The 27,243-nt window shown below is 43.5% G+C and overlaps 1 protein-coding gene across 1 annotated transcript in view; it reads right to left on the bottom strand.

The window, feature by feature from the left end:
- Positions 1 to 27,243, bottom strand: part of FNDC1 (fibronectin type III domain containing 1) — an 87,443-nt gene that overhangs the window by 45,677 nt on the left and 14,523 nt on the right. The window contains exons 2-4 of the mRNA XM_081187913.1: positions 4,475 to 4,684; positions 1,920 to 2,037; positions 389 to 576 (exon numbers count right to left, since the gene is read on the bottom strand). Coding sequence (XP_081044039.1) covers positions 389 to 576; positions 1,920 to 2,037; positions 4,475 to 4,684 — 516 coding nt within the window. The remainder of the gene's footprint in view (positions 1 to 388; positions 577 to 1,919; positions 2,038 to 4,474; positions 4,685 to 27,243) is intronic.

Raw genomic sequence — 27,243 nt, 5'->3', positions numbered from 1 at the left:
GTGTACAATGGGGCTTTCCCCTTTCCCTCCCCCGCGCTCCCTCATGCCCATCCCCAAATTGGCTCAGGGGGAGTCAGGACAACTCCCAGAACAGTGCACAATGGGAGAAGAGGGGGGATTGTTCCATCAGTCAAGCTGAAAGACTTGTGCTGATGGAACACATTGAATTCCTCCCATGAAATCCATCTGGGCAGCATGTACCCATATGGTGGAACATCATAAATGGCCCTCAAACACAATTCTTTTCAGTTGGGTAATCAATTGGTGAGTCACTAAGAAATGAGATGTTGAATGATGTAGAATTCTGTGTAAAGCAGCCCCAAGTAGTCTCAGATCCAACCCCAAGCAATTAACTCGTATAAATCACATTCTTAAATATAATACATACCTGCTTCTGGGGTTCTCTGATAAACTGAGGCACTCCACTTGCCTTCCCTTTCTCCCTGTGAGATTCGAACTGCAAATTCATACATGGTGTCTGGAATCAGTTTATCTACCAACACCCTTCTGTTGGGTATTTGTTTGTAATCCCACCTCGCTGATTCCCCTTTCTCTCGATAACGGACAGTGTACTGCCTTAGAATAAAACACGGAAGAATGCACAGTCACAAGATATAAAGCACAACTATAACTCTTCAGCTCATCACAAGTCCATTGGACTATATTCAGCAGAAGTACAAGTTAAATGTTTGGGGGACATAGAAATTTTGAGTCACAATAATAAGGCCATGATCACATTTTCTCAAACACAGGAGTGTCATTAAAATTAACCGTGTGTCACATGATCTTCTACACTAAATCATAGTGTCTGGAATTTCCCAGACACACCCAGGATACCACAGTCAGAAGCAGTGTCCGGGCGGAAAATGGCAAAATGTCTGGGAAAATCCAGACGTATGGCAGCACCCATGCTGGCAGTGTCGTTTTTGTTGACCTTCCTGAAAAATACCTCAAAAGTGTCATTTTTGTGATTTTGCCAAAAAAGCTCAGCAACTTTGACCAAAAAAAGCTCAAAACCTTGCCCAAGAAAGCTCAACAACTTTTGTGTCCAGATTTTCACTTTTTAAAATATGGCAACCCTAATGGTTCTCATGCTTCTGTAAGAGCTTTCACAAGCAGCTCTAAGTTTCACTGTCTTTGCGCAATGCTCCAGCATGGGGTGTTTGAAAAAACACTTCCAAATGGAAATGCAAGAGTGGTTCACCCAGTGGGGCAAAGCCAGAACAATAGCCTCCCAGCAGCAGCATCACTGCCGCTTACTGGGGGGGGGGGGTGTGGTGGTAGCAAGATCAGAGCTGTTGCAGGTGTACCAGTGGGAGTGACAGACTGACTCCACAGGTGCTTGCCTAGTCCTGGCATTGCTGCTGCCTTGTCCCTAGAGCTGTGGCTCTGCCCTACCAAGCAAGCCACTCCTCAGTAAATGGGCACTGAAGAAAAGGGCCCTCAGTGTGGCAAATATACCTAAGGAACCCCCAATGTGGAGCCAGCACTGGTAAGGCAACTTCTGTAAGGCCTTTTATATATCTCTCTCTCTCTTCCCTGTCCTCATCTATTTCATGTGCTGAATTAAAAACAATCCTAACAGAAGAAAAACAATACCACTTCTGGAAAATGAAGGCGTGACCATCCACAACAATACTTTTCACACCTTATCTGCAGTGAAAAAGGGACACCAGTCTGCGAGGCAGTACACTGCAGGTTGTTGAGGTCAGATACCCACCAAGATGCGCCAGACATGCTGTGGATTGGCACTAGTACAGGTCAGCCTTATTACTCATGTGCAAAGGAAGGTATGAAACCACTCGCTTTATTTTATCCTGAAGTGATCCCCTGACCATGCCATCTTTCAGTAGCTTCATACAGGTTGGACTTGGAACACCTCTGGCATATCTAGATGCAAACAAAATAAAGTCTAGTACCTAGAGGAGACAGGCTTCTTCTGTTTCTCATAGATGGGATCTGTCCAGGTAACAAGCACGGACTGAGAAGACATTACACGAACAGCAACGTCTTTTGTCTCCTCCAGCTCATCCTCTTCTGAAATGCAACCACAACAGTGAGTCAGTAATGAGAATTCTGGACATCATCATCATTAGCATTGGCCTCTTATTGCAACAGAACTACATGATGCTTCTATATTGGGCCAGGCTTAATGGTCCTGCTTACATAATTATCCTGATTAGCCCCTTAGCCCACTCAACCTCAGATGGGCGACCTCAATCAGGGCCTTCTTTCTTTACTATCATGGCCACTTACAGACTGGCTTCTCATGTTAGTAAACCATGATCAATAGCTCAAATGGCTGGAGTTAAATACCGGTAATTTATAGCAGGCATAGTCTCAAAAATATAGAATACTGTGATTCATTTGTCCCCCCCCCAAACCCTAAATTAGAAATGTCAGTATCAATCTTAAAATGCAGTAAAGCGTGGGGTGGAGAAGCCTGTGGCCCTCCAGATGTTATTGGACTCCTGAGTGAACCCAACTAGCCTCCACACATCTGGGAACAGGCTGCAAGACTGGTAGAGGGCACAGTATCCAATTAAGTGTGAATCCTAGCAGGTTTCTTCTTTAAAAATATTGAATGATGGTTCCACGCCAGCCTTCTTTAGTTTCCATAGCCACCCACGGATGTGGCACAATTCCCTGTGACCAGGGCCATGGGCTGAAACCAGTATGAACTACTCAACACACACCAACACTATACAAGTCAACCAGCTAAAACCAAAGTCTCTGCTTCCTATCTTGCACCACCTGTTCCCAATTCATCACTAAGTAACTAGGATTTCATCTCTTTTCCCCGGGGACAAATTAGATCAGATAGTTTAAGACTGTACCACATGAAGATAAGATTATTCCATTACATCTGCATTGGCTATGCTGCAGCCAATATGAGTTTTGCTTTTTAAGATTAAGCTGATTGTCATTTCCTTCCTTCAAGGCAACCTCCTTCACCTTGCTCCGCATATTCCTACATGCATTGGCGGACTGGCAGAACAGCCATCTTGAGGTTAGAACTTGGACAAGAGCCTCTAACCTTAATTTCCCACCAGTTGCTCTTCCCACCTCCGCTTAGGGTGACTTCATTTGCCATTGCTCCATCTTGAGCTAACAAGTTACAGCTGGATTTCCTGCGCTGTTTACACAGAAATTAAACCAGCTTCTCTTCTGAGTCTCAGTTTGAGTATGAAGTAGCAGTCATGCACCGTGTAGTGAATTATAATGCCACACCTCACATGCAATTTTCTCAAAGAGGAATCACCTTTGGGGTTTCCACACCTGAACGCTTTCCTGTAGGAAATTCCTCAGCTGTTCTACTCTGAAATTCCTCTACATTTTACCTCATATGGAAACACTAACCAAGGGGCTATGCAAACCCATCGGACAAATTTTGATAACTTCTGTTGGTTGGGATAACTTGTGGGAAGAACATGAGATACTTAATCTCAGAATCATGGGTTCAAACCCCACATTGGGCAAAAGATTCCTGCATTCCAGGGGATTGGACTAGATGATCCTCAGGGTCCCTTCCGACTCTACAATTCTATGATTCTGTCTTCTCTTTGTCTGGCGATTCAGTGAGCAGTTTGTTGATGTTTTTTCTTAAAATGTGGCACACAACTTCTAAAGATGTGGAGGATGTAACATCAGAACCAAATGAGGCTTAAACAAAGTGCAAGTTTGCCCTTAATTTGAAGCTCTTTTGCTTAAAATTGACCCCTAATATTTGAAACTGGACCCCTCTGACTAATTAACTGAAGCTTGAGTCAATTAAACCAATGAAACCTACTGGTTCTAATACTGTTGCCAAGTTTTATCTCCACTAAACTGTTGTAAGTGGAGTAATACTTGGCTTGCTAACACTCAATTTAGCTGAAACATTACAAAAATTATAAGCTACCTCTTCTATGAAGTTACTGCAACTTAGTTTGAGTAATTCAGCATAATAGTAGTCATACTCAGAGTGGACCCAGTGAAAGTAATGTGCATGATGATTTTGGGCTCATTGATTTCAATGGGTCACCTTTGAGGAGAACTTAGTTGGATACACGCCATTGCCTTTTTTGTCCTGGTCAAGATTTCCCTTTTGCTTAATTAAACACCTAGAACTGCTTACATAGCAGATCATAACACATGCAGTCACATTCTAGATATAAGTGTATTAGACACTTTCAGGAATCTGCTCTAATGAGTGAATTAACCCACTGAACCAAATTACTAGGGAGAAGGAATCAGCACAAATGTTTCCACTTGCCCAGCAGAACACACCCACACCCCACTGGGCATTCTCCTGACCCTCTAGAGTGGCACAGGGGATAGCACGGGGGGGGGGGAGTCCTATTGCACTACTGGGTGCCCTTGCATTGGCTTCCGCTAGGGCGCCTGGTTAGTTGAACCCAACCCGATGCTTCATCATCCCAAACAAAAGTGCCAAACATTATTTTGTGCGAAATAAACTTTGGCCTTGACTTACCTAATCTTTTAACCTCATGACTTCTTTCTTCTTTTGGCAGTGGCTTATAACTCATCTTTCTGCTGCTCTCTCCATATCCCAAGAGGTAACCTGGATATCTGCGTAGGCTCCTTGAACCTGAAGAATGGGGTGGCCTCCACCGAACAAACGCCCTGTCAGCTGACGATGGTCGGCCGCGCACTCTTAAAGGTCTGCTTGGCACTTCCTTCTCTTCAAAAAAACGTAAAAACACACAAACACACAAATCAAGAGTTACTCTTAAGCGCTCTTCGTGTGTTAACTATTCAACATAAGCGGCACCTTTTTTCTTTCTTTTTTTACCTTCGCGATTTATTCATTGAGCAGACAAGCTTGACAAATGATGAATCTGAGATAAGGCTAGAGAAATGAAGCAGTGGTGCAAGGAGGATAAATAACCAATTCATCACTTTAAGGGTCCGGTGGGGCTTCCTGATTCTACACTACTCCCAAGAAGGCTTAGGGTTCACCAGGTTGACAACCATTGAAGGGATTAGGAGGTGCCAGCAGCCACTGGCGGAGGAAGAGGAGTGCGGGTGGAGCACACCGTCCCCGGCAGTGCGATCCCAGTGGAGTGCCATCGCAGCTGCACACCCATCCGCGCTGGGTGCCACACCCCTGCAAGTGGCATGCCACACCCCCAGATGTGCGCCAGCCCAGCCCCCACCTGCTCTCTGCCCCCCGGTGCTGGAGCATGAAGCTCTGCCACTGCCAGCAGCTCATTGCTCTGCTCCCTGAGAATCTGAGGATTCAGCAAGGGCAGCTACCATACACCCACCCATTATTGAAATGAGTTTGGCTGTTTAGCTTTGATAAGGCCTGGCTGTCTATAAAGAACTGTAAGATTTTGAGTGGTTGGGAAGGAAAGGGCTGAACGCTCACTTTTCTACCTCTTCCCTTCCCTTCCCTTCCCAACTGAAAGTCAACTACAGGTGTTTTACATGATTAAAAAAAAAATCATACAACCTCATTTTCTGGAGAGTACCCATGCTATGTTACTCTAGAGGAAGGGAGTATAGAGAAAAAATCAGGAAGGAATGGCTACAAAATGCAAAAGGACTGTGACAATTCTATAGAAAGCTTAAGGTAAGTAAACTGACTATTCAGAACAACAGCTGAGAAACACCAATTATTGCTGTTGCAAATGGTCACAGTGCTTCTTTTAAGCTGTACATAGAGTGGTCCCACACAATTATTATTTTTACATTTCAGAGTCATTTGGCCCCATTTTTTTCTCTACCCTTGTATATCGCATGCCAGCTGAAGATGTGGATTCTAGTTTGCAAAATCTTACTCCGTAATCAATCTGTTAGTCTCTACAGACTTTTTGTTGTCAGAGCTATATACAATATGTAGCTCTGCCCTATCATAAGATATGGGACAAGATAAACAATCACATTCCTTTAGACCAAATATGAAAAGTCTTTGGCCTGCATGAGGAGGGGAAGGCTGATCCCTTCCTTCTCTAGTCATAACATCTCCCCCCCCCCAAAAAAAAACCACCATCATGGCTATTATCGTTGTTGGCATCTGTCTGCCTTGAAAGCATTGGTTAAAAAAAAAAAAGGCAGTACCCTTTGGTGCCAATGAGAACTTTTGTACAAAACTTTGTAGCACTGCAAGGGGGGCGATTGGTGCTTACGGCTAGGGAGGGAAGTGATAAACCTTCTCTCCTTGTACACTGTGGCTCCAGTAACAACTGAAATCCCTCTATGGCTGTAAGTGAGCCAAGAAAAATGGAGATGGCACTTCATGCAATGCATAAAGCACAAGGTATAGTTTGGCCCCAAGAAAGCAAAAACGGAAAGAATGCTTGCAGATGAATTTGCAGATCTAGGCTGTGCACCAAACCAGTGTCAAACAGAGTTGAAGCCAGAAGCATAACCAGTTGTTCATGCACTTGGAAACATTAATCTTGTTCTCAAAGAGAAAAACTGAAATGGAACATGGTGCAAACTGGAGTACTGGCGAGTGCAGACGAAGTGGCAGATTGGGTAAACTCTATGGTGGCTGCAGAGTTAACGTCTTCAATCCAAGAGATTTAAATTTGACAGCAAACTACAAGCTTCTTACATACAAGCTGTCACAAGCCAAAGACTTAAATATATTGAATGCACAAACAAGATACTGGCAGCTGATGCTAGATTAAGAACCAGCCAACTGACACAAGTCAATGCACTGAAGGCTGATGGAACTTCAGCAGGGTGCCTTTAGGAATTTCCTCCACCCAGGAATCTTTCAAAGGAAAATCCATTGATTAGTAGAAGGGTTACAGTACAGATGGGGAGCTTATTGCACTCCAGGTGTTGTTGGACTCCAACTCCCATCATGCCTGATGATTGGCTAAGCTGGCTGGGGCTGGTGGGAGTTGGAGCCCAGCACCACCTGGAGGGCCATAGGTTCTCCATCCTTGAATTACCAGGTGTCAAAATCATTACTGTTGATACATTAATGCATGCCTCTATGTGGAAGAAACAAAACCAGACAACACAGCTGCAAAGATGCAGAAAGAAAAACCCAGAAACTAAATCAAAATAAAATGCAGATAAAGATCAGCAATATTACTTTTTTGGCCTTATACTGGCTCCAAAAGAAATAAAACCAGATCTAAAGCAAAACTGCAGCAATATAACAACTGGAAACCTCAACATCCATATCAGAGATGGAAACTATATTGGGAATGTTTAACTGTTTAGTCAGATTTTCTCCAGGGTTAGCAGTGATAAGTTAACTTTACACAAGTGGTGGAGGCTTAGGGATGAGAAGAAATGTTTGTAATTGTGGTAGATTGTGCAAATATCCATCAATGCAACTAAGGTGGAACAACAGTTATGGTGAAGACAGACCACAAGCCACTGGAGAACACACTGAAGAAGCCTCAAGTTGAGGTGCCAACTTGAGCCAGATTGTGCAGCCAGATTGTAAACAATGTTTGCCCCTGCTTCTGAAATATCGTCTGAAAAACTAGCTATAAACCAAGGACAGAAATAAATCAAGCAAACTTTTCAACCAAAACATTTCTACCTAGAAAGAATGCTATACAGCAGTGGGTGGGAAACTCATAGCCCCCCAGGTGTTGTCAGGATAGACCTCCCATCAGTTAGCTGGGACTGATGGATGCTGAAGTCCAACAACCGTTGGAGGGCCATAGGTTAACTGCCTCTGCTACAAAGGAGCAGCAAGTACACTTGATGTCATGGACAGGTTGGACGCAGAGGGATGGTGGGAGGAATCAGCCATGGAACCACCAAGGGAAGAAGGCTCAGAGCCTGGGGAGTAGCGATGTTACAACGACGAGTGGTCAGAGATAGAAGAGGGAGAAGACTGGGAAGAGGTAACAGGGCTTAGTGAGCTGGGAGAAGTCCAGAATCAGAGGCAGAAGTTGAAACAGGAGAGTGGGAGAAGGGAGGCCAAGAGGCAGAGATCAGTCAGGCTGGTGAAGAGCCATGGGTCTCTCCCCATCCTTCTGTGACAAGCTCTCTTCCCCCATTGTCTCCCAGAACCAGAAGAGAGCTGAAATGGGCAGAGCAGTGGCAGGCTGAACACGCAGGGGCAGTCTCTGATTGTTAGGAAACCCCTGGAGAGGAAGGGACTTTGACGGCTGTGGTGTGGGGAGGTGAGGACTTTCAGTCTGGGCAACTGATTAATGTGGCCAGACCTATCAGAGATGAGCTGCTGTGCTCATTAGGCCTGACTCTCAGCCCAGTCTGTGAAGATTGTGTTTTTGCTAATAAACCGTTAACTCCAACTTTGACCGTGTGATTTACTGCCGACTCACTCTTTGACACATGATATTCACAAGCATTCCAGCCACTGAAGAGAAAATGGAAGAAATAAGAAACAAAGATGAAACTATGAAAAAGTTTATTAGGATGATAAAAGGAGATTGGCCCAAAATCAAGTCTCAAGAGCAATGGGAAATTAAGGACTTCTGGAGCATCAAAGCAGAGTTAACAACAGAAAGGGGACTTGTACTCTAAGGAGAATGGATCGTTATTCCAAAAACCACTGACACCAGGCATATTAAAGAAGATTCAGACAGGATGCTTTGGCATTGTATTGTGCAAAAAAAGCAGGGGGAGGGAAATGACATACTAAATTGGCCAGGCATGAATACTCAGATATGGTGTCCAGATGTTCCACGTGTTTGGAATATCAGAAAGGAAATGCCAGGAGCCAATGACACTTAGAGACATCTCTGACAGTTTATGGCAAGGAACTGAAACTGATTTGTTTAGAGGTGAACAAAACAAGAACCATACCCTCCAACATTTATCCGATGAAAATAGGGATGTCCTATTATTATTATTATTATTATTTCTACCCCACCCAGCCCATCTGACTGGGTTGCCCCAGCGACTCTGGGTGGCTTCCAACACAAATAAAAACATAATAAAAACTTTAAACATTTTAAAACTTCCCTGTACAGGGCTGCCTTCAGATTTCTCAGGGGTCAGATAACTCCATACCCGGCAACATTTCTCCAATGAAAATAGGGTCATCCTAAGGAAAAGTGGGACATTCCAGGATCAAATCAGAAACCAGGAGTTTCTGTAAATCTGAGACTATCCCTGGAAAATAGGGACAATAATATGCCCATTGTGGCATATTATAACAGATACCCTGAAATCATGGTTGCAAGATGTTTGCAAGCATGGTAGTTCTAGGAAGGCACAAGTTACATAGTACAGTATTTTTCCGTGTATAAGACGCCCCCCATGTATAAGACGCCCCTATTTTGGGGGACTCCAAATTAAGAAAACAGCCCTCAGTACTACCTGTGTATAAGACGAGCCCCAATTTAAACCTAATTTTTGGGTAAAAAAAACCAACCCTAGTCTTATACACGGAAAAATACAGTATATATCCAACAACAACTCTCAGGATACAACAGCTAAATTTGCATCATTTGTTAAACATACAGTCACCAGCCATTACTTCCAACAAGCAAATAGGTTATGTGATGTGCAGATAGGAAAAAGGGGGTTGGGGAGACAAAAAAGAGAACAAATGTCAACACACATTCCCAAGTATTTTGAACTACGGAGACACACAAATTGTGGCAGAAGCATCTCCAACACAGGCTGCGAATGGGTAGAAGATGGAAATCTCACTTTGAAGTCACAAATAGACATCCATAAAGGAAATGGAATAATAGGAAAACATAATGAATTATAGACTGAAGCAAACTCCCCCCAATTAAGGGGAGGAGAAATCCCTTAAACAACCCAATTCCAATGAAGGCTATGCATGCTCAGTAGCCATGCATGGAATGCTAGACGGGGCGGGCGGGCGGGGGGGGGGGGGGGCAAACACAAAGCCTGATGAAGACTGAGCATGCTCCATAGCAATAGAATGCTCATTGACTGTAAGAGGAGGGGGGAATAGAATGGAGCGAGTGGAATGCTGATCAGGCAGTACTCCATACTGCAACATTTTGCTGCAGGCCTCACCTATATTTACCCAAAGCATTCTACCCTCTCCATATCCCCTTTAAAACTACAAAGTGATGTTCTAGGCAGCTATTACATACAATAAAGTACCTGGCAAACAGATTGCCCTTTCAGCAACCACTGCCCTTTCTTCAATTAAAAACCTTTCAGTCAGCCTTTTTATTTCCTGTATTTTCTTTTAAAAGTTGTAAATTGTCTTTGAAGAGTGCAGCTAACTACTACAGTATGTTCATTTTGTATTCCTCCAGCAACCCATAGAAGTAGTTATAGGCCAAGGTTTACCAGCCGGTTAAGTCTAGATTACAGGCGCTGCGGCTTGTAATGCAACTCACAAAGAATGCGACAGTAGGCACGAGTCCTATGAACAATAATGCAATTTTGCCAGCAACGCAGGGCTATTCAATATTCTATTATGTAGCAGGTTTTATTCTAAGGTTTTTAAATGCATCACGTTCAAGATCTACAGACCTTGCACATCCACATACTGCTATCTCTCCTGGCTCTTCATTCTGCAATAAATGAGTCTTATTTACGAAGACTGAATACATTCCTACTGGCCACATAATATCACTGAACTTTTGCTAGCTTGGTTTGGCAGGAAGGGAGTCTGCAGTTGATCAGTTTTGCCTCCACCAATAAACGTCACAGCCTTCCAACTGGAATTAGTATAAAGAGTTTTCACGGGACAAAGGATACAAAAGGAACCAAATCAGCCAGAAAGTCATATGGAAAGCATTGCATTTAAAACAAATGCGGCTTTAGGCAAAGAACTGCTTATCTGCTCAAATTTTCACTGCAGGCTCTCCTTTTAAAAAACCTAAAAAACCAAACACCATCTGTGTAGGTCTTAGCAGACATTCTTAAATCTGCAGAAGACTACTGGCTGAATTGGGATTCAGTCCTGCTGCAGCGCCTTCTCCTAGAGATAGAGTGTGTTCTACTTTACAGATATCACTCCCTATTTGAAGGGCTGTCCAGTCCAAGTTCAGCTGAAAAATATAGACCCATAATAAGGGAGAGCAGAAGAAGCCCATCAACAGCTAGTGCTTGGACAGCATATTAAGCAGGTACACAGGTCACATGCTCATAGATTTCTTCACTAGAGTGAGTATTCTATTTTGATTTAAATTAGGGCAATTATTCCTAAATATGCATGGGTACATACATGAGTACATGTAAATTTTACGCAAATATGTGCCCTCTTTTTTGGTGATGTTGTCTGCTTTTTCTTTCTTTCTTTCTTTCTTTCTTTTTTCTTTCTTTTTTGCTTTTTTTGGCATCTGGCCACCCTACCAAGAGAACCAGTTTGCCCAAATGGGCCATCAAGAGAGCTGCTGCCTCTCCATTGGCCTCCCCTGCTGTATTCACCAGTTGTGGTCAGTGATAGGTGGTCCCCCTATCTATCCAGGACCTATGCTCTTACAAGCAAATCAATGGAGGAATAGATTTATCACAGACTACAAGACTTGGTGGCTATATGCTGCCTTGAGGATCATGGACACCATACCTCTGAATACCAGTCATTAGGAAATAGCAAGGACTATTGCCTCATGCCCTGGTTGTGAGCTTCCTGTAGGCATCTTGCTGGACATTGTGGTCCCCCTCCCCCACCTTTTATCTTCACATAATTGTGAGGTAGGCTATAGACTGAGAGTGGGGCTGTCTCCCACTCTGAACCTGGGTCTCCCCAGCCATGATTTAATGCTCTATACCACACTATACTGGCTTGCAACCTCAAAGGCTATATAGCAAGCTATGACAATATTGCCAAAAAGGCTTATCTGGGAAATTATATTCAAGTTAACGGTATGTAGCATGATTCCTATGCACCCTTTTCCAGGAGGAACTGTATATAGCAAGACTAACTTTTTAGAAAATATGCACAGGATTTTTACGCACAGATGTGAGAACCTCAAAACAGGGAAGGCAGGCTAACTTGCAGCATAGAGCAAGCATTTCACTAGACCACACACAAAACACAAGATGCAGTCATATACAACTAATCCCCTAAAAATATGGGGTGGGGGAATGGCTGAATCTTGCTGCCTTTCTAAACTTTGCACAGACTTGATTCATCTATTATTTATAGAGTACACTATGCATCTGACTGTTCAAACATATATTTTGGAGAAGAAGAATTATTTTTTCTTCTTTTTAAAAAAGGCAAACAAACAAACCACTCAAACAAGCAGTCACACCACAGCTATTCTGTTATAATATTCCAAGGGTCTGCCAACCCAAGAACTTCCACCAGTGGAATCCAGGACCCAGAATGCATTCTGTGTAGAAAAACTGTGGAGCTAGCAAGTCTGAAAGCCAACCTAACCACTCCAAAGTGGCTGCTGAGTTGCAAAGACCACCAGGTTTTCAATGGCAGAAATGGTTTGCATAAGCAGAAATGTGTCCTGATAAGACAGCAAAACAGAATTATGCTTGCGAAGAATGGAAGAGTGGAAGGAAGATCGGAATGGAAAGGAAACACATTAAAATGTGATGTATGCAAAATAAATAGTACAGTAAATAGTGATGCAACTATGAAGTGTCCAGGCCTACACAGAAGCAAGCAAATGCCACACAAATAGCAAAAAGACAAGCCTAAGATGCTAGAGACCAGGGTGGTTTCTATACCAGGTTAACCTGTGTGTCTTCCCCCAAAGAATCCTGGCAACTGTATTTGGTTCTGGGATTTCCGTTAAACACTCCTGTCTGTCACATGTACATGACCTGCTGTAGCATAGAGATGTCATTTACAAATCCCAGGTTACGTCTGAAGCATAGGTATGTCAAAAGAAGTTTATTGGAGCATGACTTTTCACTGATAACTCTGTGTTTATCTAGAAAAGTTCCTGCAGCATTAAGCCAGGGATGGTGAGACTCCCGACATCTGGAGATCCACAGGTTCCCCATCCCTAAGCTCTTTTTGTACTTGGGTAGCAGATCAAAGTATTCACAAGCTTTTGAACAGATCTCAAACATAATAAAAGAGATTAGAGTATATTTCCAAGCAACAAGAAAACTCTCCCCTCACACTAAGATTGATCCGGAAGTTTGTTTAAGCCAGGGCCTAACTACACATTACATTAATGGTGTGATTTAAAGCCTTGTGAGTTTTAAAGAATAATAATAATAAATACCAGATGAAGGGGAAAAGATTACCCTCAGCAACACAGTGTTTACATCTCCTCTCTGAAGCTACATTATCAGCAAAAATCACTGGAGTTCTGTCTTCTTTTTCATCTGACTATACAGATGGAAATGCTATCTATCTATCAGATGGAAATTTTCTATCTGCTCAGTGTTAACTCCTATAAAAATCATGAAAGCCATGCCATGGGATCTCTCAACTATTTATTTATTTATTTATTTATTTATTTATTTATTTATTTATTTATTTGCAAGCCACTGCAGGGAGGAGAAACTGGATTGAGACCATGTTGCTGGGTGGAGTTAAGCCTTCTCCTGTTCTGTTTTTAATGATGTAAATGCCTCCAAAAGCTTGCCCTGTTGTAAGATATGACTGTGTTCTCTATTGAGGCAAATTATAGCAACTTTGGGAGGCGGATTTGCATTAGGGGAGGGGAAGCAAGGTGAAAAGGGTTAAAAATCCACCCCTCAGCAATGCAGTCCTGATCTAACTCCATCACTACCCCCCTGGATGCTTGTTACAAAAAAAATTATAATAAAGAGAAATATATAATTACACATCAACAACACCTCATCCTGCTTAGTGCTAAATCTCTCCCAGTAGCTTTAAATTCGCCCTTTGTTTTACCCCACGTTTGGAAATTGTTATGTACTGAGTTGAATAGGATCCAAAATGCAGCAGTCTGGTTGGTCCCAGAACAATAGGATCCAAAATGCAGTAGCCTGATTGGTCCTAGAATAATAGGATTCAGAATGCAGCAGTCTGATTGGTCCTAGAGCAATGCAGCAGTATGATTGGTCTGCAGGAGCCACCCAATCCAGCTCCAGATGGAAGTGAATCCACAACCTGATTGGCCTACAGGAGAATTCCGGAATTAGCCAATCACGTGCAGCCTATTGTGTAAATAATGTATATAAGGCAGATACATTGGGGAAACTTTCATTCCTCCTCACCACTATGAGCTGAATAAAGAGCATGAAATCCACTCTCGACTCTGAGTATATTTCAGAAATGGTGGGGTAAAAGTCCCACTTTCTGAAACTTTCTTCATAGCCTTTAACTGCTGCTAAACCTTTCTTTTTTTGTTTGAAGGAAAGGATGAGCCAATGCTGAGAGCAGCTGCAGAATTCCAGCTGTCCGATATCAGCCCAGAAGATAGCTGCGACTCTCCTTTCCAAAGCCAAGAGACCATTCCATCTTGTTCTTTCAACACATTCTGTATCCCATCCCAGATCCATCAAGATTTGCGGGCAGCAGCACAATCTTCCGCGTGCAGCTTGCCTTTCAGTGCCGGGTCCACAAGGGCAAACGCTCACAGAGGGGCAACCCATGCCTAGCACCCAGAGGGTCTCTGCATCACCAGATTGACTTTCAAGGTTCCTTCCAGATCTAAAGTTCAACAGTTCTGCACAGCAGAAAACTTGCCACTACTGCATGTACATGTAACATGGAAATGCAACCTATCGCAGCTCTCTGGTATGCGTAACTGCATGGTGCACAGGGTGCCAAGCATACATTTGTTACATGCACATGTCATGCTGTTATATGAACATGTAAAACATTGGAGCGTAGTGTACATAGTAAATATATACTGTCTCAAGTAGAGCTGGGGAAGAAATTTGATTCAGTTTGCATCTGAAGCCAAATCGATCAGATCTGCTATTTCGGGCCTACACACAGTGTCCCCTGACAACCAGAAAGGGGGGCAGTTATGTAGCAGCAACAAAATCGACATGACAAGATCTTGGGATTAAATTGGCCACAATCTTATTGATTACACTGGTCAACAACAAATTTGTTGTCTGCATTTTTTCAGTTGATTTAGGACGAATCTGATGCACTGAATCCAAAAATCACATTGGTTTTGCTCAATCAGGTCAAGTTTTTGAGCTATGGCCACATGTTGTTTTTTTACGTTTTTGTTCACATGTACGCTTGTGTGGAGCATTTTAGAAGAAGTTGGTGGGGGTAAAATGCCATGTCGAATAATTTTGATTGGAAATGATTATTTTAATGACAAGAAGTATTCAGGTCTGATAGTTCTGGGTGATTATGTCGAAAAGGGATCAGTTTGAAGTCATAAAACCTCGAAATCTTCCATAAATTGGTGCGGCAAAGCATAAAGTTGGGGGATCAAAACTAAGTTAATGGGGCAGCCGCCCCACGAAGTATCCTGATCTTCAATCAGCACGTCGTCCTGTAGCTCATTGTGATGAAATTCCAGTGCCTATCTTCGGAGAACTTCCTGACATTAGTGACAAAGATGCCTCCAGTGTTGAAGGACATGAAGAAGTGGTTCTTGAAGATGATGCTCCACATCCATTTTCCCAAAAGGAGTTGAATGATCTAGTTCGCGACCTCAGCTTGTCAAAGGACTCTGCCGACCTGTTGGCATCCAGATTGAAGGAAAAAGAACCTCTTCTCTGACAGTGCTCGCATCAGCTTCTTCCGCAACAGGCATCCGTTTTTTCTCGGAAGAGAAGGACTTGGTGTACTGTGCAGATATTGTGCAGCTTCTGCTCAAGCTTGGAGTGCCACAGTATGAACTCAAAGATTGGAGACTGTTCATTGACAGCAGCAAGCGATCACTGAAATGTGTTCTGCTACACAACGGCAACCAGTTTGCCTCTATACCCCTGGCTCACTTGAGTACACTGAAGGAGAACTATGAAGCGGTGAAGTATGTGCTGGAGAAAATTGGTTATGATCAGCATAAGTGGTTTATTTGTGTTGACCTGAAGATGGTGAACTTTTTGTTGGGACAACAGTCTGGCTTCACCAAGTACCCATGTTTTCTGTGCATGTGGGATAGTAGGGACCGTGCTCAGCATTACACGAAGAAGGACTGGCCTGTGCGGGAGGAATTGGTGCCTTGCAAAGAAAGGAATGTCATCAATGACCCTCTGGTGGACAGAGAGAGAATACTCTTCCCACCGCTGCACATCAAGCTCGGCTTAATCAAGCAGTTCACCAAGGCTCTGGACAAGGATGGTGACTGTTTCACTACTTGTGCCAGGCTTTTCCAGGATTGACCATGGAGAGGTTGAAAGCATCTTTGACGGTCCTCAGATCCGTCAGCTCATCAGAGATCCAGAGTTCGGAAACTCAATGAATGAAGTGGAACTGGAAGCGTGGAAGGCATTTGTTCTGGTAATGAAGAACTTTCTTGGTAACAATAAGGCCAGAAACTATACAGAACTTGTCAACAACATGCTGACTGCTTTCAGAAACCTGGGCTGCAACATGAGCATCAAGATGCACTACCTATTTTCACATATGGACCAGTTTCCTGAGAACCTGGGTTCAATGAGTGACAAGCAGGGGGAGAGATTCCATCAGGACATGAAAGAGATGGAGACCAGGTATCAGGGTCGCTGGGAAGCAGTCATGATGGCTGACTACTGTTGGACTCTGAAGAGAGACCTCCCTGCCGCTGAGCATTCCTGGAGTTCCAAGAAACGGAAGTTCAAGCCCTGAAGTTTGAAAAATGGTGAAGCAACATGCAGTTTACGTGTACTTACCTTTATCAATGCCCACCATTCAGTTTACAGTAAACCTGACCTGATGGAGAGAAATGGATGCCATTTCCTGATTCAGCAGTGCAAAAATACCCTAAATCAGTTGTAGAAATCTAGACAACATTAAAAAGGTAAAAAATTGTTGCCCAGTGTTACAGATGACAGTAGGCCTTACTGGGGTACCCTGAGAATTTTACGGTTCAACTTTTTCAGACCCCAAACTTGGACATGCGCCTTCCAGGGCATGTTCCCGAGTGAGTCCCAGGACCCATGCCTCGTTCTCACCCTGAAACCCCTCCCTTTTTAGGGGGACATCTCATGTGGCACCCAAAACCATGTGTTTTCGGCACCACGCAGTATCATGTCGTCCCCCCCAAAAAAGCACGTTTTCAGGGCAAGACTGCAGTGCAAGGGCATGCAAGGTTATGGCACCCAAAATGGCCGCCACGATCTCACAAGAAAAAATGGGATGTCCTGTTTTTTCCGGGGCACTTGGCAGGTATGAGAAGGGTGGGGTTCCAATATTGTCCTTTGTCCCAGGCAGCAAAATACCCTGGGTTGGCCCTGATACCTGCCAGGGTACATATACTTGAGATGATATCTCCACCAAGGGCACCATCAAGCCTTTTAAAAGCCAAATTGAGAAGAAGGACATAATTAGCTACAGCATGCTTAGCTTGTGGCCCATGGTGTTTATTATGTTCTTCTCGGTTTTCTATATTTCTCAAGAGGCAACCTATTTCATACATATGTTTTACACAGAGCCCTAATTCTGGCTTGCCGCCTTAAGTTTTCAAGAGTTTGAAATGTGCCGGTTATGAAAATGTGGTACATTTGAAAGAGAAGAACGCTGACATTTAAAAGCAGAGCACAGTATATAAAAGTTTGCATTAATTTACAGAGTGCAAGGTTTTTATATGAGTCTGTTATTCATCCAGGAAGAAGTCTGCTAGAGGAGTCTATTGCCCTTCTAGAGACTAAGGGGCAGGGATAAAAGAAAATAAGTCTAAAAAATGAGACTTCTAGTTACAAGAAAGAGGATATCAGCTATGCTTTCTGATGGTAAGAGCTGCTCAGCAGTGGAGCACAGTCCTTTAGATAGTGGTGGTCTCTCCTTCCTTGAAGGTTTTAAAGCAACCTCTGTTGGATGGCCATCTGTCATGGATGTTTTAGATGATATTCCTGCATTGCAGGGGGTTAGACTGGATGGCCCTCAGGGTCCCTTCCAATGCTACAGTTCTATTATTCTCCCCCATCCCTAATCCAGAGTTAGGGCAATGATTCCTGAACAGGCATTGCCCTCCCTGTCCTAGTGATGTTGGCATATAGCAAAAGCTGCCTGCCTGTATAATGACATTATGAGGAAGAAGGTGCTGTAAAAACAAACCACAGTTCCAAAGCAGCAGACAAGCAGCACTGCAAACATCAGTGGACAGGCATGAAATCTAGCTTTCTATAAGTGTTTTGATTCCTCTCACCCTCCCTTTCACACACCTTTTTACTTAAATTATTTATTCGTATTACATCTGCCTTTCTAAGCAAAATGCCAATTCAAGGCAGCTTTTAAAAAATCCCTAAAATAAATAATAGCAAAGTGAGGTAAGATAAACAAGCAGCAAAGCAATAAAAAGAGCAGAAACCTACCAGAGAATTAACAGCAACCAAAAATGCCCACCAAAAAACAACACAGTTTTCAATGCCTGCTTAAAATATATTCATGGCAGAACTTTCAACTCAGCCGTTATTGTTCCTATTATTTTTCCATGGCAACAGTTGCATTGGAGAACAATTAATCTTGGCAGCTGATTTCTGTGGAGATTGTCCTTAATAGAGCCATTTTGAGCCCGTTCCCACAACCATTTTAACTGGGGATATTGTCCTCATGTAGCAACCATGTGTTTACAGGGAAGCAGTCAAGCGAGTTTTCAGGACCCACCCGATTCTTGCAACTGTAATCTGTTTCAAGACTGAATTTCAAATTGTTGTAAGCCACCCTGCATAGTTAATAAAAAATAGTCATAATGGCAAGGCTGATGATGCAGGTATCTTTTCAAAGGGTAGTTTCACAATTCTTGCTATGCGTGCAAATGGGGATAGGTTGTGGTGGCGTTGCTGGGATGCATAGAGTGGATGTCGTGAAGATGGTCTCTGGTCTTTCAGAGGCACTGTCTGGACTGTCAGGGAATGCAGAACAAGAAATCTGCAGATCTGAGTGAAAGAGGTCAAGGAGATTTTCCAGCCCAAAAGCTGTATTCCCTCCTGCGCAAGCTTATGGGAGCCAACATGTTAGCAGTGGGCACCAGATTCAACAGGGCAATAAGTGTAAATTTTACCTTTGTGCAATAGGCCCAGTTTTAAACACATACACTTCTATCCTCCTTTCAGGCAAGAAAGGGCTGTCATCAGAGTTCGGGGACAGATTCCAGCCAGGGGAAAACCCACAAGGAGGATATGAAACAAGGCCCTTGATAGATGTAGCCTGAAGGGGAGAGTGTGGATGGGAAGGGTTGTAACCTGAGGAAGAGTCTGGACCTGAGGTTGCCCACCCCCTGACCTAACCTTTAATAATACCTGAGAAGGTGTGTGCAGAGGATTTAGAACTCCCTTCAAGCTCACCAGGAAATAGAAATCCTTACCCTCAGCCATTCTAACAGGCAGGCAATTAGAAGCCTCTGCATCAGCCTAACTAGGTCAAATGGCATCAGCCTGGTCCTTCCCAATTAGAGGGGCTTCTGGTGGGATGGCTGAGAAAAACCTTATCCTGAGACTAGGGGGGAGGTCTTTGCCAGTCAGACTAGACTATGCTGAATTAGACTGATGGCATGATAAGGCCACAAAATGCTTGAACAGGAATAAACAAGCAAGCATTCAGCCAAAGCAAATGAGCCAAATGCCTTTAACTTATAGGTAGATTTTCTAGAACAAATTAATTGACACTCTGCCTCCCATATGCCATCTTCAGGAACCCACTGTCCTAATGCTTTGCTATGTAGATACTGACCCGCCCCCCTAAAGAAAATACATATCTATGTCTGCCACTGATGATTAAGGAAGTTGACCTCTTTTGGAATATAGCCCATCAATTTAAAGGATTAAGCCAACCTCTGTATAAATTCTTTGTCTGTCGCAGAGCAATTCCTTTTTTTGCACATAAAGAGGAATTCTTCCATTGGTTGCCATAAGACAATGGGAAAGCATGCCAGAATTCACCGTGCTGATGCCAAGAATTTTGGGCAGCACATCTGTGGCCAGTGGTAAGCCTGATTTATATGTAATTGTTCATTATAAAGCTTGAGATCCGGTTGCCTGGCTTTCCATATTACTTTTTTTAAAAAAAGTTTTTGCAAAATTAAAAGATTTGGAAACCAATGCAAAAGTCTCTTTGCAGGGGCTTCTTAAAGCTAAGTACAGTAGTACCAACCTTTTTTCCTCATCCAAATAATAGATGTGGTCAGTCATTCCAACATTAGTTAAGAACAATTAGGAGAGAACAGAATGGGAAGTCAATTAACTTCTCCAGAATCTAGTTCATACCCATTCCAGTGTCTAGCATGGCTGTCACTAAAGAGATAACAACAACAAAAAAAACCCTTATACCAGTAGTTGGAGATTGGTCATTCTCTCATTTCCTCATTTCCCACTTATGAGTCCAGTTCTTTACATTTCCACATCAGTTTATGAACTCAAAAACAAACAAACTAGTCCTCATGAAAATTCAGCTACATTTTAGTGCAAATTTCGCCTAACACACATTTTTGTATCAATTTTTCCCTAGTACATTTTACAAAGCGATTTCCCCTTGCATAATGTAGGGTTGCCATATTTCAAAAAGGAAAATTCCTAACACCTGGAAAGTTTTTGGAAACAAACCCAATTTTTATTTTTTTAATTTTTTATTTATGATTTTCAATTTTATACATTTCAATAATTTAACAATCATTTTAATACTTCAATTGGAGCATTCCCAAATTGTTGAGTTTTTCTATCTTGCAACAGATTACAGTTGTGAGAATCGGGTGGGTCCTGAAAACTCCCCTGCTTTTCCCACCATGTTGCCATACATCTGGGTTTCCCCTGACATTTTTCATGGTTTGGCATGCGCAGGAGTGCTCTATTGCATCACACGCCCGCGCAGAAGCGCTGCTCTACTTACAGACTTTTCGGGGTGCAAACGGCACCCTGGAATGGATCATGTTTGTAAGTAGAGGTACCACTGTATATGCAATTTTGTACGCATTACTTGGCTTGAGAACTACACTGAAAAGTTCAAAAAAAAAAGTATGCATTGTGAAGGATCACAGTATTGTTCACATATTGTTTTATAAAGTGCAAATTAGGTATATTTGCCTATAGATGCAAACTGAATTGAATTTCTCTCCCATCCCTACTAGCAGTAATGGAGAGGCAAGGTGATTGAATTGAAGGGCTTTCACAGGATTGTCCCCTCTTTGAAAGCATGTTTTCTTTGAAGGGCTGTCTGGCCCAGCATGGTTTCAAGGGAGGGTAACAGAGGCCTTGAAGCTGCTGCTCCACAGTTAGCACCTGAGCTGGCATGCACATAGGACCCTCGGACATGTTATCCTCACAGCAACCACGTGAAATGAAGTAAGTTAGGTTAGTGCTGATTTGGAAGCCCCACCAACTTCCATGGCAACTAGGTCTGCAATCAGAGATGGAGCAATGTTGACTTGCTGTCCTTTTAAGTGTTCCAAGTAACTGATTGAAAATGCAGCTACCTGATGGTCACATCAACCTCTCTGCCCTCCTCTTCTTTTGACGGAAGTCCTGGTGGCTGCAAGAAAGACAGAGCAGAGGAAACTACAGATGCTTCCTCTCTTAGTACCTCAACCCATGTAATCAGACATACACTTTTGAATGTATTGATAAACCATGTTTTTTTTTGTTACAGGAAAGGGCCTAGGCAGGATCTGCTGTGGAGTGAGGAGAAAGAAGTGTGTGTCTACCCTGCACTCCTGAAGTGCATCATCAGTGCTAAAGTAAGAATCAGCTGCCATTCCGATTGGCTTCTGGACACTAAATGGGGGCAGACATCTTGTCCACCTCAGGCAGTGAAATGTCTTGGGGCCTGGCAGGTTTTGCAGTTGCTCCTAACCTTTCCCCTCCCCCGGCACAGCCACAAGGAGAAGATTGGGAACTTACTTTATCTGAGTTATTCTGTGGGCCAAACTACTGTGAAGCTTATAACAATATGGGGAAGGTAAAGATGCTGCTCTTGCACTAAGCCAAGTTTCTTCTGACTTCACTCAGAAGAATTTCAAAGGTTGACCATCACTCTCAGGGAAAACTACAAAAACAGGAGTGCACAAACAATAAAAACAGGGCAAAGAAGGAGAAACGGTAAAGTGAATGATTAAAGAACTCTTCCACCTCACTTTCCACACACATAGCCAAAACTGGAAATCTTATTAACTGTACCTTTCTGTGTAAGATGCATGTCATTTTGCAATTCAGTGCAGACTTCCACACTGCTAATTTTTCCAGTCATTATTCTACAAATGCAAGTATTGCTTATTCAGCTAATTCACTAAAGTCTTGTTGGTCCCTCCTCAAAAAAACAACAACTAGGTCTCACATAAAACATAGGAAGTGACAAAATGCCACAATCAGATTAAAGGCACATCACTTTTCATTTCCTTGGGACAGACCACAGCTCACTGGTACAGCACTGTTCTGGCTCCGACTTGCAGACTTGATCCTCGGGACTCCATTATGATTGAATACTTTATTCTAAAATTCACTACAGTGCCCAGAAATAAGTCAAGTGACAGGCTATACAATCAAAAAGCACGGAAGGGCTCTGGCACATGGCTAGAAGTAAGACATTCAACACCTGACGCGTCCCAATGACTCTCCTTTTGAAGAGAGGGGTGGGCATAGTCATTCACGTGGTTGGCATCCCAAGCCTTGGGACTGGGCAAGCAAATGAGTGCTCGCCCATGTAGGCTGAGTGCATCCTAGGAGGTGGAGACAATGGGGAAAGATCACTGCCAGATGTACCCCTAGGTGCCCCCCCTGAGAATGAAGGCTGTTACCTCACAGAGGGCAGGGCTGGAGCCATATCAACCAGCTGGGATGTCACACCAGGGCCATCCAATGATTCTGTGATGGGTTGTTCTGACAACCCACTCAATTCCTACTCTGGGTCCAGCTGGGTCCACCACCTGCCAATCTGCTGGGCCCCTTCCCAGTGTATGAGTCTTCCAACATGCCCTGGTCACTGCCTCCCACTTTGCTGGGACACTCTCCTCGGTTGGACTCCTCCAGTTCCCCAATCTCTTCTCACTCCTCTCCATCTGACCACTCCCGCCGGGAGAGAAATGAAGGCACAGACCCTTTACATCCAAGATAAACACTTCGAATAATGAGACAATCAGATGAATGCATTCTATGAATCTATGAATGCATTCAGATGCATGATTCCTCCAGGATTGTTTGCAGCAAAGCACAGCTTATCATTATGCCTGAACAGTCAGACTATGGTTTGTGCTTGCCTGCAAATTTGGTTCACATACCTGGGTCGAAGTTTGGCTTGCAGGAGGGCACAACCCAGTTTGCCTATTTGCATCCTCCACAGGTCAGACTATTGTTTGCTTTTTTAAAAAAAAAAGACTAAAAGAAGGTAATTGTCATAATTAAGGGGTTGAGGAAATGAAAGGTAAGGGTGTGTCAGTCCAAGACTCCTTGGGGCTCTCCACATAACGCCAAACCACAATTTGGGATTATGTCTTAATGCATTCCTTCAGTTCTGTAAAGTCACTGTTAGTGTAAATTGGTTCTTAATCCCATTGACTTCCAACTAAGCCATTTCCTTGGACTTTCTGTTGAAACAATGAGACTTAGTTAAATGTGCTTGGGGCTGGAGTGTCAGCCAATAATAATACAAATACTCAACCTTAAATGACTTGCAGATCAAGCTGTTTGTTTCCACTCCATAAGTGGAACTTGGTTCATGTCACCCATGCCATAAATATTGCACACATGGTTTTAATTGAAAGCTATGCAGGTTCCCATGTGGCGTGCAAGATTTAATCATAGGCACTGTTCCTTCAAGTCCAATCATAATAAGAAATATATAGGTAAGATTTTTATTTTATTCTTTAAACAGCCTTCAACATTTAGATTTACCAGGTGAACTCTCAGCTCCGCCAACTGGGCAGCTCACTCCACTGTGGTTTTATGCTGTAACCGGTTCAAAATACATGGCCCCAGACTCTGAAGCATATGGTTTGCATCAGGCCACTGTTTCAATTCTCAAGGGACTTCAGTAGATGGTTTGATTTAGCACTGAGTAAAACAGAAACTCAGCTGCAATGTATAGCTGATCTATGACTTCTAATAAGGAACCATATAGATGTAGCTATAGATAGGTATGCTCTCCAGAAAGTGGAGAGTTATCCCTGGACTTTGGTGCAGGCTGGGTGGGGGAGATAGCTGCTACCACAAAAGTACAATTTCACAATGCTCCAGAGTGTCCCAACTCCCAAGGCATTGAGGGAGGCAGGAATTCAAGATGTAGCAGAAACGTACCTGGTACTAGGGAAAATGTTTTTTTAAAAAAAGGATTGTGATCAAGGGGAGAGCTTCCCCCAAGGCAGTCCTTAACCCTGGAGCTGGCCCCACATTTGCGTGGCGAGTTCCCGCCCCCCACCAAGGATAAATAAAGACACCAGACACCAGAATTTAAGGTTAAATGGGCAAATTAGGCCAGAACTTTATTGAATTCAGGAATGAGAGGCATTGGCTTAGGCATTGGTCCTATCAACTATCTGGCTCCAGCCCATTTGCTGGAGACATGGGAAGGGTTAACACCATAGTGGGGGAGTCTCCTGCTGAGGCACGTCAACTAGGAGCTCCCCTGGGTCACCGCTCGGGGGCGTGCCTTAGGCCCACACCTCCATAGGCTTCGGACAGGGCCATGCCCCCCGGAGTCCTTTACCGGACCACCCTTTATTCTCTGGGGGGAGGTGATGGCGTTCCTCCCCCCCACATCCTCTTAACCCCTTCTTACCAATGCCTAACCGCCAATGCTAAGGAGTTGTGACGAGTTGCTACAAGGTAGGCGAAAAACCAAATGGCTGCAAATTGCCAATTGGGAAAAATTCCTACCATGCCCCTTGTGGCGACAGACCGAAGTCCATAGCAAAGTCAGAAACCTACCTGGAGGGAGGGAGGGTGGGGAAACGTGGGGGCTAGCCGGCAAAAGAGGGCGAGCCCTGGCCGCGCCGGCCCTAAATAGGGCAGGCCACGCCCCCCCAGCCACCCAATTGGCTGGCTGGGTGGACGACGCAGCTGGGATTCCCCTGCTCTCGCGGGGGCTGAAACCAGTTCCTGCTCACGTGGGGTGGGCATGAAGCCCGCAACCCCACCTCCTGGGCCAGGTCTGGAAGTGGCTTTGCCAAACATCTTAATGACTGATTTAATCTATTGACCAATTTCATCATATATCAGGCCAAGGGTTTTACATTAGTGTTTTCAGTATAGATAGAATATATTCATTTGTATTGTTTAACATCCTAAAATGCCCAGTCCCAAAGCTTTGATAAATTGATTTTATATTCTTCCACTGTAATAGATTGTGATTGCATTCTGCCTCCCCTTTCTCATTAGAGTACAGTAACATGCTAAAAACACAGCCAATTCCTGATTAGCAAGCTGCATGAAGTTTTCAAATGGACTGAGACACCTTGAAACCTTCTCCTTTTATGTTTCACAAGGAAGCTTATTGTACTGGGAGGGATGATCTGCTGACAATGTTTCATCACCATGGGCACAGGATGGTCCTGAGACCTAATCCCTAAATGTGTGTTTCTTTCAAGAGCATCTTGGGGCAAGCTTGACACATTTCTGTTCTGACTAGTCCCAGGTGAGACACATTTCTATTTAATGTGGTGAGATGCCTTTCTATTTCAGTTTGAGGGATAACTCCTGAATTTCCATACATGCATTTAAATTAGTATGTGCTAATTTTATGCTAGTCTGTGCCCTCATTTACATTGCTTGGTGATACATTTCCTCTTTTTTTAGCAATGCTCAAATGGCCAAACCAATTTTCAAACTACTCTGGATCTCCTCCAAGTCCCTTGCAGAAGTTCCCATTTTCATTGCAACGATGAATGCAAGAAAATTGCCAGGGGAAGAATTGAAAAGTAGCCTTATTTTGTTAAGATGATGAAGACCTCATTGGGCATTGGGCTGGAAAGCATGTTACTGGTTTTTATGGTAGGACCACAATCACAGAGATACCCAGATGCACATAAACATCTAACGGTGTCACAATACAGAGCATTGATCTGTGCTTCTGGATTACATTTCAGCTCTTGTCTTAAGAACATGAGACTCTCTCAACCTACAGCACTGGAGCTACTTACAAAGGTTAAGACAGTCTACTGAGGTTTTCTACTTCACTGATTTTGTAAGAAGACCCTCTGCAGTGATGAGACCAAGACTAAACATTTGAGACCAATTGCAAAGGGGTTTTCTGACTAAGTTGTAATGGTGCCTTGCTGACTCAGTTTTCACATTTTTATGTTGAGTTTTAATGTTGTAATCCAAACTATCTTACACTGGGCTGTGTGTGGTGTGTGTATTAAGCAAAGAGATCCCTCCAGTCACTTCTGCCAACTCAGACAGCCTCCTGCCAATCACTGCCAGCAGAGTGGTGCAAGGGTGGGGCTGAACTGGTACTGGCTGGCATCAGGCTTTCACAGTCTCTGCCACCACCTTATACCACTGCCACTTTGAGAGCTGAGATACAGATGTGACGGTGGCTCCATCGCTCCCCAGAGCCCTGATGTTGGCCGCAGGGAGTTAGAATTCATTCCCCTCTAAGTAGGGATAGAAGGGTCTGTTCACTTCAGTTCTCAGTTTCTCATTTTCCACATTTTGCAGCAAATTATGAATTTTGGGGGGGAGGGGGACCCCTAACAAATATTCATTAGTAACTTAGTGCAAACTTCTCCTAACAAAAGCACTTTTCTATTGAGTTTTGACTTGAGTTTTGACTAATACACACATTTTTGCAAGCAATTCCCATCAATAGAATGCATATTTGCTTGCTATTTTCTCTAATACCGTCATTTTTATGCACATTTCCCCCAAACAAATGCATTATTGCAAACATTGTTTGGTTGGAGAACTGCAGCGCAACATTCAGATAATGTTGGAAGACAGCTATGTTTTCTTCTTCACGTATTGTTTTGGAAAGTGTGGTTTGGATAGATTTGGCATTAAATGAATATTAAATCAAATTTCTCCTCCTTGTCTAAAGATAAGTGAAATGAAAATTATCCACATGGCTGCCCCAATGGCAGTGTTCTTGGTGTGCAGCAGAGGTGGGGAACTCCAGGTATTGTTTGATTCCCACTCTCACCAGCCCCAGCCAATTGGCCAATGGTCAGGGATGTTGGGAGCTGTAGTCCAGCTTTACCTGTTGTGCAGGATAGATTTTGTCTGGTATAATGGAAAGGGGAAAAGGAATTGAATCCATTCAGTCTCTGGGCTGGGCTGAATGCTGCTTCTCCCTGGGAAATGATGCCAAACCACCTACCGACAGCTGCTGCATCTATGCTCAAAGTGCACCCTTCTGTGGGGAAGAATGGTAAGTACGGATGCACC

The sequence above is a fragment of the Podarcis bocagei genome (assembly GCF_964188305.1).
Source record: "Podarcis bocagei genome assembly, chromosome: 3".
Classification (NCBI taxonomy): Eukaryota; Metazoa; Chordata; class Lepidosauria; order Squamata; family Lacertidae; genus Podarcis; species Podarcis bocagei.
Note: the sequence above shows the minus strand (reverse complement) of the source record. Positions and strands in the feature narration are given on the sequence as shown.